Source organism: Callospermophilus lateralis, chromosome 3 (genome assembly GCF_048772815.1).
Source record: "Callospermophilus lateralis isolate mCalLat2 chromosome 3, mCalLat2.hap1, whole genome shotgun sequence".
Classification (NCBI taxonomy): Eukaryota; Metazoa; Chordata; class Mammalia; order Rodentia; family Sciuridae; genus Callospermophilus; species Callospermophilus lateralis.
The window spans coordinates 14,958,828-14,974,921 of record NC_135307.1 but is presented as its reverse complement, the minus strand read 5'-3'; the positions used below and the strand labels follow the sequence as shown (position 1 = coordinate 14,974,921).

The 16,094-nt window shown below is 38.1% G+C and overlaps 1 protein-coding gene across 2 annotated transcripts in view; it reads right to left on the bottom strand.

The window, feature by feature from the left end:
• Positions 1–583: 583 nt before the first annotated feature.
• Rps6ka5 (ribosomal protein S6 kinase A5) overlaps positions 584–16,094 on the bottom strand; it is a 188,271-nt gene continuing 172,760 nt past the window's right edge. The window contains exons 14-17 of one of the 2 annotated variants that reach the window (XM_076848025.2): positions 12,138–12,329; positions 6,862–7,021; positions 5,081–5,244; positions 584–2,501 (exon numbers count right to left, since the gene is read on the bottom strand). In XM_076848025.2, the coding sequence (XP_076704140.1) occupies positions 2,262–2,501; positions 5,081–5,244; positions 6,862–7,021; positions 12,138–12,329 (756 nt within the window). In that variant the 3' untranslated portion in view covers positions 584–2,261. The remainder of the gene's footprint in view (positions 2,502–5,080; positions 5,245–6,861; positions 7,022–12,137; positions 12,330–16,094) is intronic. The other variant, XM_076848026.2, reaches the window with a different exon arrangement.

Sequence of the window (16,094 nt, the reverse complement as noted above, 5' to 3'; positions counted from 1 at the left end):
AGGGGAGGATGACACTACCTGATGAGAGCACACACTGTGTGTTTTCCAAGGTCTTTTCCAAAGCCCTTCTGGATGATTGAGGCAAGCTCTTCAGCTAATGGAGAGCCACATCCTTTCTCCCTCCTCTTACTCTGCCCACCTTTGCTGGTCTCAGGGTTGGTTCAAGTCCTCCAGGAGAATTCGTAGGGAGAAGAAATGAGAGCAAAACGTGTCCATTCCAACATTTGCAGAGTCAACCACATGATCAATCTTGGGGTGTGCTGTTGAAGCATTTTTCTGGATCATTTTTTTTTGTAAACATAGTCCCTTTAGTTTCTGTTTCAACTCATATTTTCTACCAGGATTCATAGTTTAAAAGATGACTTGAAGAGCTAAGTTACACATTTCCAAATATAAGTATACCCAAGCTCAAAATAAACAGACATTTTAAAAAATTATAAATATGTACCTGATGGCATCACATTTTATAAATTAGCTATAGTTTGTTAATAATTCACACAAAATTTCCCATCATTACTAGGAATAACTGAAAGAAGTACAAAACTTTCATTGACTCCTTGAGAATTATGAAGTCATTTGCGCCAGTGAAAAGTATAAAGTTATTCCCCAAAACTCAAAACCATCATGGAAAAAATGTGAACAGGATAATATAATTTTTTGAAAATATTTTAATATTTGCCATTTTTGTTGCCTGTGCTATTAGTATACACATTGATTCAGTAATAAATATGCTACCAATACAGAGAGTGCAATATTTTTAGTATTTATAACTGGTTGAAATTAATGCTGCTATTACCTCAGGAAAGGGATAAATAAATATCATGCCCAAATTCCAAACCCATGATCAAGAGGTTATCATTAACAAAAACTATAAACATGTTGGGCATTATCTTGATCATTATTAAGCATGATTCCTGTAAACATAGCAAAGATCACTTTTCTCAGTCCTGGCATTTTATGTGATGGCTTTAAAAGAAAACATAATGTACAAATCCTGTTACTTAATTTTTTTTGCATAGGGAATGAATTAATTCTATTTTAAAATGCAGCAATCTTAATGAAATGTCTTCATCGCATAGCACTTGTTTTCTGTATGAATTCAGAACTTTTGAGCAATAAAAGTGCTCTGCATAAGTTTATAAAATGCTTTCTGGATTTAAAATTCAACAGAAAAATTTCAGAACAAGTCATAGGTATGATTCTAAAATATTATGTACATAATATTTGACTACAGGAGGGATTACCTCACTGTAGCACAACACAGTGTACACATACGAAGCACAGTGTTGAGTAAAATTTCCCTTTAGTTTTCCCTCAGATTGGTGCATAAGTGGCTAATGACACATTATACAAAGCACCCCATTCTACTTGTTGCATACAAAGCAGAAGAGGGATGTGAGGACAAATTTAAAGTAGATAATGGAAAAAAAAACCAGCAAACATACAGTACATATGCTTTCAACAGTGCACTTTATAAAACAGACTGATTTATTCACACTCTTCTATAAAGTGCAATATTACTTAAAACAAAGAAAGGGACATGTACCTTAATATTTTGCAATGATCTTTAAAATTAATTACCAGGAAAAGGCAGTGCAAAATTAAAAACATACACAGCTTAGCATGCATCTCACGTGGCTCCCAAACACAAGGCATGGGACCTCGAGTTCTAATAACTTCTTTTTTTTTTTTTAACTTTTTAGAAAAAGATGAATAGCAAGTTATTATCATATATAACCATCAAATAAAAACAATAAGTTAAAATTCTCTCTCAAGAAATAAGTATATGCCACACACAAAATTCATTACAGAATCTTTTTCTGAAAACAGACCTCTTGCTCTGCTAAATTACTATCCAAAGGGTACAAATCTCTTAAAAACCCACCTTGTCCATCAGGCCCAGTGAAAGGCGTCAAGTCTTGTTGGCAGACATCGGAGAACCTGTGACTGACATTGTAGGCAGCGTCATCTAACAGGACCTAGTAAATGTACAGAAACTTTTGCCCTTTCAAGAATCATCCTGCTGGTATCATGCTAGGTTGTTAAGGGTATCACAAATGCTCCATTCACAGTGACATTCCCTGTTCAGTGCTCTTGTTCAAGGATAACCAGTTTTCCTGAAAAAATTCACTAGGAGCAGATCCCAATGAGACCAACGGGACAAATTCTTTAAAGCACAGACCACCACCTCAGGATCATGCTGAGGGGGAGCAAGGTGCCACGGCCACGGAGGACATTCCTACCATGCACATGTCGGTCTCTCAGTCCGAGAACTGGAAGAGGCTCTCTGGGTTAGTGCTATCAGCAGGGTTGCTGGGCTGCAGGGTCTTGGTGGGTGTGGTTTTGCCATGGGAATGGGAGGAGGAAGAATGGCAGCTCTCGCTGGAGCTGCTGCGGGTCTCTGTACTGGTGCTGGTCTTTTTCATTTTCCTTCTCTTAGCCAATGGGGCCTTATCAACATTCTGAAGGCAAAATCCTTCTCTCTTGTATTTGTTAAAGGCCTAGGGGAGAAAAACAGGGAAGGTAAAAATATTGACATTTTTGAAATGGATGGAACTGGAGCATAGCATACTAAGTAAAATACGCCAATCCTCCCAAAACCGAAGGCCAGTTGTCCTCTCTGATAAATGGAGGCTAACCCCAAACAAGGGAGGGTGGGAAGGGGAAGAATAGAAGTCCTTTGGATTAGACAAAGGGGATGAAGGGAAGGGAGGAGGGAGGAGAATAGGAAGGACAGTAGAAGGAATCGGACATATTATGTTGTGCTGATGGCTCAACATAATTCTGTTAGAGAAAAATTTTAAATCTCTCTACCCCATTATTTCTTATGCTATGTATTCAGCCTCCTATCTGAATACACGACCAGGGTAACTCCACATCATGACAGCCATGATAGGATCCTCATTAGAATAAGTGACACTCTGTGTATGTATAATATGCCAGAATACATTCTACTGTCATGTATAACTAAAAAGAACAAAAGAAAAAAGTATTGACATTTTTGCAGTAAATACAACTTATAGCAGAGGACAACTTCCTGTGGTAACCATAGCTCTAAGGCTGTTCTGGGAACAAAACTTTTATACCCAAACCTGCTGCAGGGAAGAGAAGCTCATGGGAAAAGAATTCTGAGTTTGCATCACACCAGCCAGGCTGTCCAGGAGTCAGGATTTAATTTGTTTATTTATTTTGTGTTGCTGGGGTTCGAACCCAGGACCTTGTGCATGCCAGGCAAGGTGCTCTATCCCTGAGCTACACCTCCGCTCATTTAATAAACCTTTTTAAGAAGTTAGTGTTACATCTCAGTGAGAAACCGCTGACTAACTGGAAAGTCTTGAAGAACATCAGTCATCTGAAGCAAGAATCCTTTCTGTTACTTTTACTGGTTTCATGTCTAAGACTGAAAATTCCAGCCACAAAATTCCAACACAGAGCAGATTCAATCCACTGTAGGTCCTTGCTCTGTACACCCAGTGCAACGTCACTTGGGCTTATTTTGGTCACTTAATATACACAGAGAATCGTAGTTCTGCAAATCCCACCCCAGCTTCTTCCTCACAGCAGCCTGTCTTGATCCTTCTTAGCTCAAGTGTGGGCAGTGGTGCAGGCACCTTGACAAACTCGCATCATGGTCATCACTGAGAAGACCTGGATCACATGGCCTAAACTCCTTTTTTAAAAAATATTTATTTATTTATTTTTAGTTGTAGTTGGACACAATACCTTTATTCCATTCATTTATTTTTATGTGGGCTGAGGATCGAACCCAAGGCCCCATGCATGTTAGGCGAGTGCTCTACTGCTGAGCCACAATCCCAGCCCAGATGGTCTAGATTCTTGCAGCTACTTTCCAACATTTTCTGGTTTGTTACTTTTTAAATTTTATCATTATTATTTTCAGTGCCAGTGATTGAACCCAAGGCCTCACACATGTTAAGCAAGTGCTCTACCACTGAGCTACATACTCAGCCCCTATTTTTCTTTTCTTTTTTTTGGTAGTACTAGGGATTGAACCCAAGGCTCTCACAGCTAGGCAGGTGCTCTACCACTAAGCTACATCCCCAGCCCTTTTTATTTTGAGATAGGGTTTTGCTAATTTAGGCAGGCTGGCTCTGAACTTTTGGTTTTCTTGCCTTAGACTCTCAAATAGCTAGGCTTACAGGTGTACACTACCATGTCCAGCTATGACTTTTAAAATCAAATCCCTGGTGCTGATGGCTCAACATAATTCTGTTAGAGAAAAATTTTAAATTTCTCTACCCCATTATTTCTTATGCTAATTATCTTGATATAATTGTATTTGCTTGACACAAGGGTACATAATGTGGTTATCATCATGTAGTGTCAGCTTTTTAAGGATACAGTCTATATTTATACAATTAACTCACTTCAAATCCCTCAGTCCTAGACTATGACATGCACTAATGGGTGGGTTGTTGAATGAATAGACTTTTCTTACGTCTTAGTTCCTAACATTTAGTTATGGTTTAAAAACATGATTTTGTTTGGGGAAAAACTTTTTTATTATGTATGCTTGTTTAAGTTGTTTTCATTACTTATTAAAATCTTTCAACTATTCAAACATCAGATTACTGTCTCCTCTTACAAACTCATTCTAAACACCAAATAAGTATACTCTTTTTTTTAATAAAATATTTTTTAGTTGTTAATGGACCTTTATTTAATTAATTTATTTATATGTGGTGCTGAGAATTGAACCCAGTGCCTCACACATTCTAGGAGAGTGAAGCAGTTTATAAAAATTAAAGCAGTTTATGAAGCAGTATGAAGCAGTTTATAAAAATTAAAAGGTGAATATATTGTAAATGTGTTAACAGACAGCATGTCTCTGAGACTACCAAATAAGAACATGTGGTTATGGGTCAGGGGTTGTGACTCAGTGGCACAGCACTTGCCTAGCATGTGTGAGGCACTGGGCTCACTCCTCAGTATCACATAAAAAAATAAATTAATTAAATAAAGGTATTGTGTCCATGTGCAACTAAAAATGTTAAAAAAAAGAAATGTGGTTACAATCCCTTTTCAAACCGCCTGCCACATGCGTAGTGCAGAGCCTCACATGGAAGGTTGCTTTCACACATGTGTGCACGGCAGCTCCCGAAGATCCCAGGATGTCTGGAGTCATCAGAGGATTTGAGGACAGCTGACTGCCATCTTGAAGCCATTCATTGTATCTCAAGCCAGACATTTTAAGTCTTTTATTTGGATCAACGGTGAGAAGTCCTGTGGGAATAAATAATATATTTTAAGGTTTGCCATTTTAAACCTGGTTTAAAAATCTATCTCAGACATAAATTTCAATTATGTTCACATGACATGAAGATTTCAATGAGGCTTCAACTTCCTACAAAGATAATTACTTCTTTTAAAAAATATCTTTATTTTTATTTTTATTTTATATGTGGTGCTGAGGATCGAACCCAGGGCTTCACACGTGGTAGGTGAGCGCTCTACCTCTGAGCCACAACCACAGCCCATACTTTTTTTTTTTTTGTACTGAAGGTTGAATCCAGGGGTGTTTAACCACTGAACCACATCCGCAGTCATTTTTATTTATTTTGAGACAGGTCTCATGAAGTTACTTAGGGCTTTGCTTAGTTGTTGAGGCTGGCTTTGAACTTGTGATCCTCCTGCCTCAGCCATTCGAGTCACTGGGATTGCAAGCATTCACCACTGTACCCAGCAGATAATTATATATTATACATATACACATACATATATATACAAATATATTTAGATCTTCTAGTGGACACTGGATGATAATGCCACAGTCGCCTATTTCTAGGAGGCTGTAGGCTAATGAGCTTTTCAATCAGAAAATAAACCCCCAAAACAAAGACTCCCACTGGTGACTTGGTAAGCTCCAATGAGAACAGAACACCTAGATCTACTTCACTCATGTCCAGACCTTTACCAGCATCTGCTACAAGTCAGGGAGGGTGGGAGGCTCTCCTGAGACATGGACTGGAGACTCAAGGGTGACTAAAGACAGGGACAGGAGGGAGCCAGTCTAACAGGAGGGCACTAGTAGCAAAACACACATGGACAGGGCTGGCAGGCCCGGGAGAAGGGCTCATCCGTGGAGAGCAGGTATCCTGGAAGGATCCCAGGAGTCGAGTCCTGTGGAATGAGAAGTGGGCAGGAGGAAGAGGGTGCTCTATATGGGAAGAAATGGAGAAATCTGTTTCCCACAGTGGCAGAGCTGTAGTAACCGGGAAGCAGGGGAAGCAGGGCCAGGTGACGGAGGCCTTGAGGTCTCAACACCAGGCTAAGGAGTGAGACCTGCAGCTGATGGAGAGTCCCTGATCACATTTGTCACTCAGTCAACAGATGGACAGGTCAAACGAGAGGAAGTGAGTCCAAATGAAGGGATGCTGCCGGACTCCAAGACACTTGGCTGGGAGTGGGAAGAAGGGCAGCCCGGGGGTGGCTGAACCTGAGCACCAGGGGACAGGCTGCAGAAGGCAAGGAAGGTGCAGGCAGCCAGGTGACAGGTTTCTGTTTCAGTGACCTGGCTCCTGGGTAGTGCCACTGTCCTGAAGGAGGAAAATGGGAGAAGAAATATGTTTGGGGAAAGGACAGTGGAAAAGTACATCTAAGTTCTTCGACTGAGATGCAGTGGGAGCCATGGGACTAATGTCCATGCTGGAAATGTCGAGATCACTGAGGGACAGTGTCTGGGAAGAGGATGACAGGCTGAAAGGTGCAGCCTGGTAAACCCCAGAGAACACCCATGGGCTCCGTGAGTAATTAACAAACACGGTATGTGTGTGTAAGGGGCACGACTCGGCTTCAGTCACTATGCACCCTGCAGAACACCAAGCGTCATGAGATTCTTACCTTGGATCAAATCTTTAGCTTCTTGGGATACATTCTTCCAGGCTTCTCCTTCAAAGGAGAAATCTCCCTTTTTAATTTTCTTCATGATTTCGACTGCGCTGGTGCATGTTAAACTTCTGTCATGAGACTGGAATGGAACCTGCCCTGACAACATTGTATACTATCATGGAAGAAAAGTAACAAAGCAGAATGACTGTCGCAGCCCCTCCAGTAATCCTACTGCCAACTTAATTAGCACAACTCACCAGCTTTTACAACTAGCATTATTTGGTTTAAAAGACCACATGACTTCCATCACTGAGGTTACCCCACATGCCAAAGACTTGTAAACAAAGTGGCATGAATTTTTATGATATTCAAATATAAAACCATTTTATTACTTCAAAGTACCCCTTTATCCAAGGGGCACAGACTTATAATTTTAGTTGATTATCCAGTAATCGATTTCTTTAAAATTAAGATTAATTTTCTGTCTACAAATGACGTGGTACAAAACAGAGACATATCTATACAGAAATACATATCAAGAATTGCATGTGTATGCAGAAATAATCTCTGTGTCTGTATACATGTATTATGTATGACCATAAGCATATGCATACACATAAATACATTGTAAGAGCACATACACAAGGAAGAATCAGAGGAAAAAAAAAGCAAATGCAGTGAAATCCTAGATGTTCGTAGTATTTTTCTCTCATGTCCTCTACTTTTGAAATTTTCAAAATAAAATTTTTTGGGAACAAAGTAAAAAAACAAAAAACAAAAACTAATGTCTCCAGAATAAAATATTTAGGGGAAATATGTTTTAAATGGAATTATGTGCTATATCACTGGTATGTTATATATCCTGTTCTATATCTCCTAAATACTTTGTGTTAAAGAACTAAATTCATATGTTGAAGTCCCAACCCTCAATGCCACTGTACTTGGAGAGGGAGTTTTTTGGAGGTAATTAAAGTGAAATTAAATTATATGATAGTGTCCTGATCCAACAGGATTAGTGTCTTTGAAAGAACAGATACCAGAGAGAGCTCTGTGGAACCGTGTACCAGCCAAAGGCTTTGATGAGCACATGGTGAGCAGGTAGCTGTTTGTGACCCAAAGGGGGGTCCTTACAAGACGCCAACTCTACTGGTACCTCAATCTTAGATTACCCAGGCTCTAGAACCATAGAAAATAAATCTGCTGTTTAAGTCATTCAGTTTGTGGTATTCTGTGATAGCACAAACATTAATATGCTGTGTAACCTCTATTTTAATTAAGCCCTACACATTCAGACTGGGATTATACTTCCATAGCATATACTGGGTTTTAATCAAAGCCAAATGAGGGCTGGGGTGTGGCTCAGCAGTAGAGCGCTCACCTAGCATGTGTGAGGCCCTGGGTTTGATCCTCAATACCACATAAAAACAAGTAAATATAAATAAAATAAAGGCATTGTGTCCAATTACACCTAAAAAATAATTTTAAAAAACCAGATGATACTATAGGATATATTTTCTTGGAGTACTTATTTTACTCAGGGTAAAATACTTTCTTTTCTTAATAAAATACCCACATTTACATCTATTAGATGGAAAATGCAAAAGGGCCATACATTTCTAAGGTACATCAGGAGACTTCAAATAAATTTTGTGCTTGCTATGGGATAATTCAGGCTTTGTACTAGATGTCTGGAGATATTCTTTCATTTATGCAAAGCTTTCTCTCTTTTTTTGACAGTTTAAAGAAGGTGTTAATTTTTTTCACTTTCATCTTGTATCTTTAAAAAGCAAGACTTTTTAAAATTATAACCACAGTGCCATTGTCACACTTAAAAAATTAGCAGTCATTTCTTTGTATGTTCAAAATCTCATTGTGTTATACATATTGTGGGTATATATATATATTTTAATAACATCTGTATGAATTACTTTTAGAATTTGAATTCAATACACAGAATTTCGATTTTGCTTGAATCAGGATTCAAGTAAAATGTAAACATTATTGCTCAAGTGTCTTTTAATCTGTAGGTTCCCAAGTTATCTTTTCTTATAATTTACTTGCTTGAGATATGGGCTGCTGAATGTTCTCATATGCAGATGTTAACACACAATAAGCGGGGAGGGAACAACAGAGGCTCATTGGATTAGACAAAGGGGAATGAAGGGAATGGAGGGGGAATGGGAATAGAAAAGTCAGTAGAATGAGTCTGACATAACTTTCCTATGCTCGTATATGAATACATAACTAGTGAAATTCCACATCATGTACAACTGCAGAATGGGATCCTGATTAGAATTTGAGTAATTAACAAACAAAAGTATTGAGAATACTTTTTTTAGGTTATACTCCATGTATGTATGTCAAAATATACTCTGTCATGTATATCTGAAAAGAACAAATAAAAAAAGATTGTAACCTCTCAAAACTAATAAATAAAAATCAAGCAAGTGGATGTGACTAAAAGTTACAACCCTATAATCTCATTTCTGAGACATTAACACCCCCAATCCAAAGACTATGAAAATTATATGAATAAAGATATCCACTCAAGATTACTTATAACAGCTCATCAGAGTCAATCGGTACCAGCAATATTCCCTCATGGGAACATCAGTAAGCCTTCCGAGCAAAATAAAGATCAAGATCAAATTTAGTATCATGTTAGATGTGGGCATGATACACACTGTAGTTATACTCAATTATAACTGAAAAACACGGATATTATAAGAAATGGAAACTACCAAAAAAAAGTGGTTTCTAAATTGCCTACAGTCTGGACATTTTGACCATCCTGAGCTATCACTTACCCTGTTTTATATCCCATTTTTCTTAAAATTTGATAATCCCATCTAGGGGGCAGCACTGCTTCCATCCATGCCCTATGGAAAGTTGCTTTCATAGAAATAACACTTGGGCTCTAAGATACCTCTCTGCACGTCTAAGACTCTTAAACCTTACGAGTTTGCTGGTCACAACTGGCCTAGATTTAATGGAAGTCTCTTTTTGCAATGGAAAAGAAAAGTGACACTAGAAATCAAAGGCTCTTTTTTATTTTCATCAATTTTTTAAAGACATTGCTGCTAATGAACATGCCATCAATTTAAGTCCATAAAACTCTTCAAACCTATAGTAGATTTGTTTTTACAATTGTTTATAGCTGTTTATTTTAAAACTTTTTTAGTTGTAGATGGACACAATACCTTTATTTATTTTTATGTGGTGCTGAGGATCGAATCCAGTGCCTCCCACGTGCCAGGCAAGTGCTCTACCACTGAGCCATAACCTCAGCCCTAGAGTTACTTATTTTTACTAAAAATAATCTTATTCATAAGTACATTAGTTTGACAATGATAAATGATGATTTAAAAGTGCTCAGATGAAAACCAAATAAAGCTTAAAATAAAGAAGAACCATCCTGTAGGGACAAGTGGCTGCCATTGGGGGAGAACAACTGACACCAAAATAAATCCCAGATGGAGGACAGATTGAGGCACAAAAATAAAACAGAGTAATGCTGGAGGAAATTTAGGAGACTACTTTTAAAATCTTGGGATGAGGGCAGGGATGGAGTGACAGCCTGACATCAAAGCCACACACCACATAGGGAAAGGCTGACACATCAGGAAAAAAACTCCTCTATTTATAAACTTCTCTAAAAACAAAATCAGCATTCCATATTACTATAAACAAAGTTTTCTTTTAAAAAATATTTTTAGTTGTAGATGGACACAATACCTTTATTTATTTATTTTTATGTGGTGCTGAGGATCAAACCTGGTGCCTCATATGTGCTAGGTAAGAGCTCTACCACTGAGCTGCAGCCCCAGCGTATAAACAAAGATTTCAAACAAAGGGTAAACTAGAAAAACATATCCAATATTGATGGCAGACAAAGGATTAAAATCCTTAACAGATCTTTAAGATTAAGTAGAAAAAATCTCCCCATAGACCAATGGGCAAAGCTTATAAGGAACAATTTATAACTGAGAAAATACAAAAGTCCAAAAACATGAAAATATGCTGAGAGTGAATATTCATCAAAGAAATACATGCTAATTATAAGAACATAGGGACTAATTAAAGATTGATACGGACAGCATTCAATGTTCTCTCATACAGTTGATGGGAACATAACCTGGTGAATCTTCTAACAGGGAATCTAGGCATCCATGTTGAAATAAAGGTGCACCTACCGTCCCCTAGGAATCTGTCCTAAGGAAATAATGAGAAAAATGCAAACATAATGTGCAAAATATTTACTTGTGTAGTTTATAATTAGTGAAAAAATGGAAAATGCTAACATAAAATTATTAAAGAAATATTTAAAAGAAATTTTACAGACTCGAACTACATGTATAATATAATCCCATTTGTTAAAAATTCCATACACAGGGATTGTAGCTCAGGGGTAGAGTGCTTGGCTTGACATGTGTGAGGCACTGGGTTTGAGTCTCAGTGCCACATAAAAATAAATGAATAAAATAAAGGTCTAACAATAACTAAAAAAATATTTTAAAAATTCCATACACATACACATATATAAAAACATACAAGATACACTGCAACTGGGGGACATGTGCAGTGGGGGACTGAGGGCAAGGGAAGCTTGCTCAACATCATCTTTGAGTGGAAAGGTTATGAGCAACTTTCACTTTGTTTCTTGCATCTTTCTGTAATATCTCAAAATTTCCCTCTAAGATCATGTACTATGCACTACATGCAGAAAACGTAAAGCTATTTTGAGGCAAAAAAATTCTGAGATTTTTTTTCCCACTTAATGTTTATTTTCTGATTACATCTTCTAGGCTCATTTGGTGAAAAGCATGCTCACCACAATTGCTATAAATTACCACAAATATTTCCAGTTTGATCTATTAATTTGTTAACTTATCCCAAATGATTTTAATTACATTTTTAGTCTGAAGTCTCACATAAGCTCTTGAAGTGTTTTTGTATTAAAGAGTCACTCTGCTACTTTCACATTATATCCAATATGTCTTATAAAAATACATTCATGCTTCTTTTAAAAAATAACATAATTCATTCATATGAAATAGGTAACTTAAATATTTCAAAATAAACCCAGTTCCAACATTTTCTCTAGTGTAAGTTTTAAGAAAGGGACATATTTATTCTTTGATAGACCTTCTAATTGGCTGTACAGAAAAGAAACCAATTGGCCATTTTTCTATTTTTTTTTTATGAATTCAAGAAAAACAACAGAGAGAGAAAATTACAGAGAACACCTAAGAACTGACCAGGTTTAGTGGCTCTTCTATGACACTCACCAAGATGACACCCAAGCTCCACAGGTCACAGGACTCATCGTAGCCATTGTGATTCAAGAGCTCCGGGGCTGCGTAATGAAGGGTGAAGCACGGGGTCTTCAGGGGCTGATTGTCAGGCGGCTTGAGGCGAGCAAACCCGAAATCGATAACTTTAATTTCCAAATTATCATTTTCATCAGTGAACAATAAATTCTGCAAGATACCAATACTTCAGTTGGTTTCTTATTGAAATGTCAGAGGATCTGTGATCCCATTCATGGAGCACATCATGCACAGGGAGAGGGCTCACAGGGAGGGTTTTGGGGCTGCATGTCAATGTATATTTTATACTTTTTTATACTCTTCCATTTTACAATGTTAGGTGAGGCATTTTTCGACTGCACATGTCTCTTTTCCTTTGGCTTGAGTTTGCCTGCCACTTCCTCTACAACCCCCCTTCCAGCCCACCTACCAACCCCCTCCTCCTCCTCTAGAGACACCACCCTAGCCCTCTACCCAACTGAAGTTAGAGCTTTTCATGTTTTCTCCCAGTCTGGCTTCCTTTCCCTTCCTGGCACTTATCATCTCTGTATTTTTAGTTTAATATTCTGATATACTAGTCCATATTTTCATAAGGATGGGGACTCTGTCCCTAGTTTTAATGTAGGTGCTTTGGTAAGTACAGGCATTCCTCATTTGATTGTGCATCATGTTATTGCTCTTTGCAGATAACGTGTGTGTGTGTGTGTGTGTGTGTGTGTGTGTGTGTGTGTTTGTTTAAGTTTTCGGGATTTTTTTTTTTTTTGCACAGTACTGGGGATTGAACCCAGGTGCCCTCTACCACAGAGCTATGTCCCTGGCCCTTTAAAAATTTTTAAATTTTGAGACAGGATCTTACCAAGGTGTCTAGGCTGGCCTGGCACTTGCAATCCTCCTGCCTCAGCCTCCTAAGTAGGTGGGATTACAGGTGTGCACTTCTGTGCCTAACTCAGATAAGGCATTTTAAACAAATTAAAGATCTGTGGCAGCCCAGGGTTGAGCAAGTCTCCCGGCACTGTTTTCCCAACAATGTGTGCTCATTCTGTGTCTGGACAAGGAGATTTTGACTTTCAAGTCTTGTTATTTAAGAAACAGATTTTATAAGGCTACAGTTGTCGTAGGTGTGGTTCTTATGATTGACCTGGGCAAGGCAGACTGAAAACCTTCTGGAAAGGATTCACCATTCCAGATGCCACTAGGAGCATGCATGATTCCTGGGAGGAGGACAAAATGTGAACAGAACAGGAGTTGGAAGAAGTTGATTCCAAATACTTGTACTCTGAGGGGCTCAAGACTTTATGTGGGGGAAGTAACTGAAGACGCGGTGGAAATGTCAAGGAACCAGAATAGGAAGTGGAGCCTGCAGATGTGATTAAACTGCTGCCCTCTCATGACACAACTTGGACACATAAGGAGTTGCTTCCTATGGGTGATTGAAAAAGGTTTTTTTGAGATGGAATTTACTCCTGGAAAGACACTGTGAACACTGTTGAAATGACAACAAAGGGTTTAGAATAAGAAATTAACTTGGTTGATAAAGCAGTGGAAAGGTTTGAGAAGATTGACTCCAATTTCAAAATTAGTTCTATTGTGGGTAAAATGCTGCCAAGCAGATCCCACACTACCAAGAAATATTTCATGAGAGGACATCTAACTTCATTGTTGACTTATTCAAGAAACGGCCACAGTGAGCCCAACCTGATCAGCAGCAGTTATCAGCATCCAGGGAAGACCCTCCACCAGCAAAACTTTAGGATTCATTGAAATCTTAGAAGGTTGTTAGAATCTTTTAGCAATAAAATATTTTAAAATCAAGGTATGAACCATGTTTTTTCAGACACAGTGCTATTGTACACTTTATAGATTATAGTGTAGAATAAAAATAATATGCACTGGGGAAAAAAAACCCCTGTGATATGCTTTACTGCAATATTCACTTTATTGGGGTAGCCTGCAACCAAAACTGCAGTATCTCTGAGGTATACCTATATTGTTCACTGAATAAAGGCATAAATAAAACAGATATATAATATCTAGTATAGTCTATTAAAGAAAACATGGTAGAGATAGGCATTATGTTTCAGAAACATTTTCTCCAAAACTGTTAATATTTAAACATATTTGAATGTTCCGATATGCCTCAAATATTCAGAAAACATGGTTATTTTGATCATTAATTTACCAAGGACATCTAGACTGTTACTTTACTACTTTGGTGCTTGCTATATGCTTAATAAATGTTAGCTGTTCTAATGTGCAATCGTTTAAATCAGCACGTCAGGCTAAGTGAGTGAATCGGACTATCCTGTCTTTAGATATCCTAACAAAATCTGCTATGCCTTTATACTGGTTCAATTCTTCCCAGTGCTAGAATATCATTTGCTCTGTTAATGCTATTCCAGCTGAAATAAAAGACATGACAGAAAGTTTCATTGATACAAAGAAGAAAAACCTTTTAAGCCTTTCACTTAGAAGCTGAAAATGAGTCAAGTGGGAGGAAAAAAAAACATTAAAAGTTCTCCTAAATTTTCTATCATACAATGCTTGACCTTTAGTTTGTGACAAGTGAAGCCACAGCTGGGTGTGTGAATGTCTGCTTGGAGAAGTCTCCCGGTAAACAAAACTGGAGTCCCCTTGTAGCGCCAGGCATGTGCTTCCCTGAGCAGTGAGTGCACTGGCCCTCTGAACTGTACTTGCTTGCTAAGCCTTTGGAAATGACTTAGGTTTATTTTGTATTAAGACTGACAAAGGACCCCCTCCATTTTAGTTTTAGAAGTGGAGAAAATGAGGGCATGTGGCGTTCACTTTAATTTGGTGACTCTGAACCATTCCTCCTATTCCTGAGCTTGTAGAAATGGAGCACTCTGCTCACCTCTCCCACAGCACAAAACAGAGGCTTTGAGAGCTCTGCGTGGGGTGCGTGCAGGTGAGCGTGTGCGTGTGTGTGTGTGCGCGTGATCAGGAAGCCGCCAATGCCCTTTCAGCCTCATTTCAAGTTCTGCCTGAAACTATGTGATAGATACAACTTTTTTTAAATCTTCTAAGAAGATGGGGCCAGTTTGAACAACACAAAGCAGCCTACTAAGAATGTCAGCCAGCTTCTAAATTTATCTGATTATCTCTCACCCAGAACTTAGGATTTTGCCTAGGCAGAAACGGATGCTTCATCACCATCGACCAAAAGATATATAATCAGATCTTCAAATGCCACATTGGAAAGGGATTACACTTTTGGTTTGGAAATAATATATTTTGCCATTTAAGAGTCCAAGTGAAAGCTATATGATTGTGAAGATGTTAGTTCAAAGGTACATTTTCATTTCTTAAAAATCTAGTTATGGTTTAAGACTATAACTGTTGTAGAATGTCCTCAATAATCTGACAGTTTTGTTTCATTCCAAATGAAAAAAAAAAGGCTTATCACAAATAAGAAAATTAAGTATCTTTTTTATCAAGGAAGTAGGAAGGCAACTTTAAATTGTGCTGCAGAGGACAGTTGCCTCATTTCAGACTCATGAGATGACAGATGGCCAGTTATCAAAGAATAAAACATGTGAAAATGAATTCTATACAGTCATGGAACAGATCTTCTTTTCCATTAAAAAAACTACATGCTTGTTCCTTGTCTATCAAGAAAACATTTAAGTGGTGTGCTTTCACATTTAAAAATAGACAGCTAATCTCCAATGTACAGAGCACCATATTTTCTGTGGGCGTTGTGTAAGGAAAGAGCGAGCCAGGAGGAGGGAAGCAGAGGGGAGCAGAGTGGCAAGTTCATCAAACACAGTGCACTTCGGATTAATTACTAGTAATGGGGATAACTAATAGGAAGTACACAGAAGTTAAACACTTTACAGGCATGATCAATTACAGTCATCCCTCCAGGTTACTGAGTTTTATAACTTCAGGCTCAATCATCTATGGATTAAAAACTTAAAA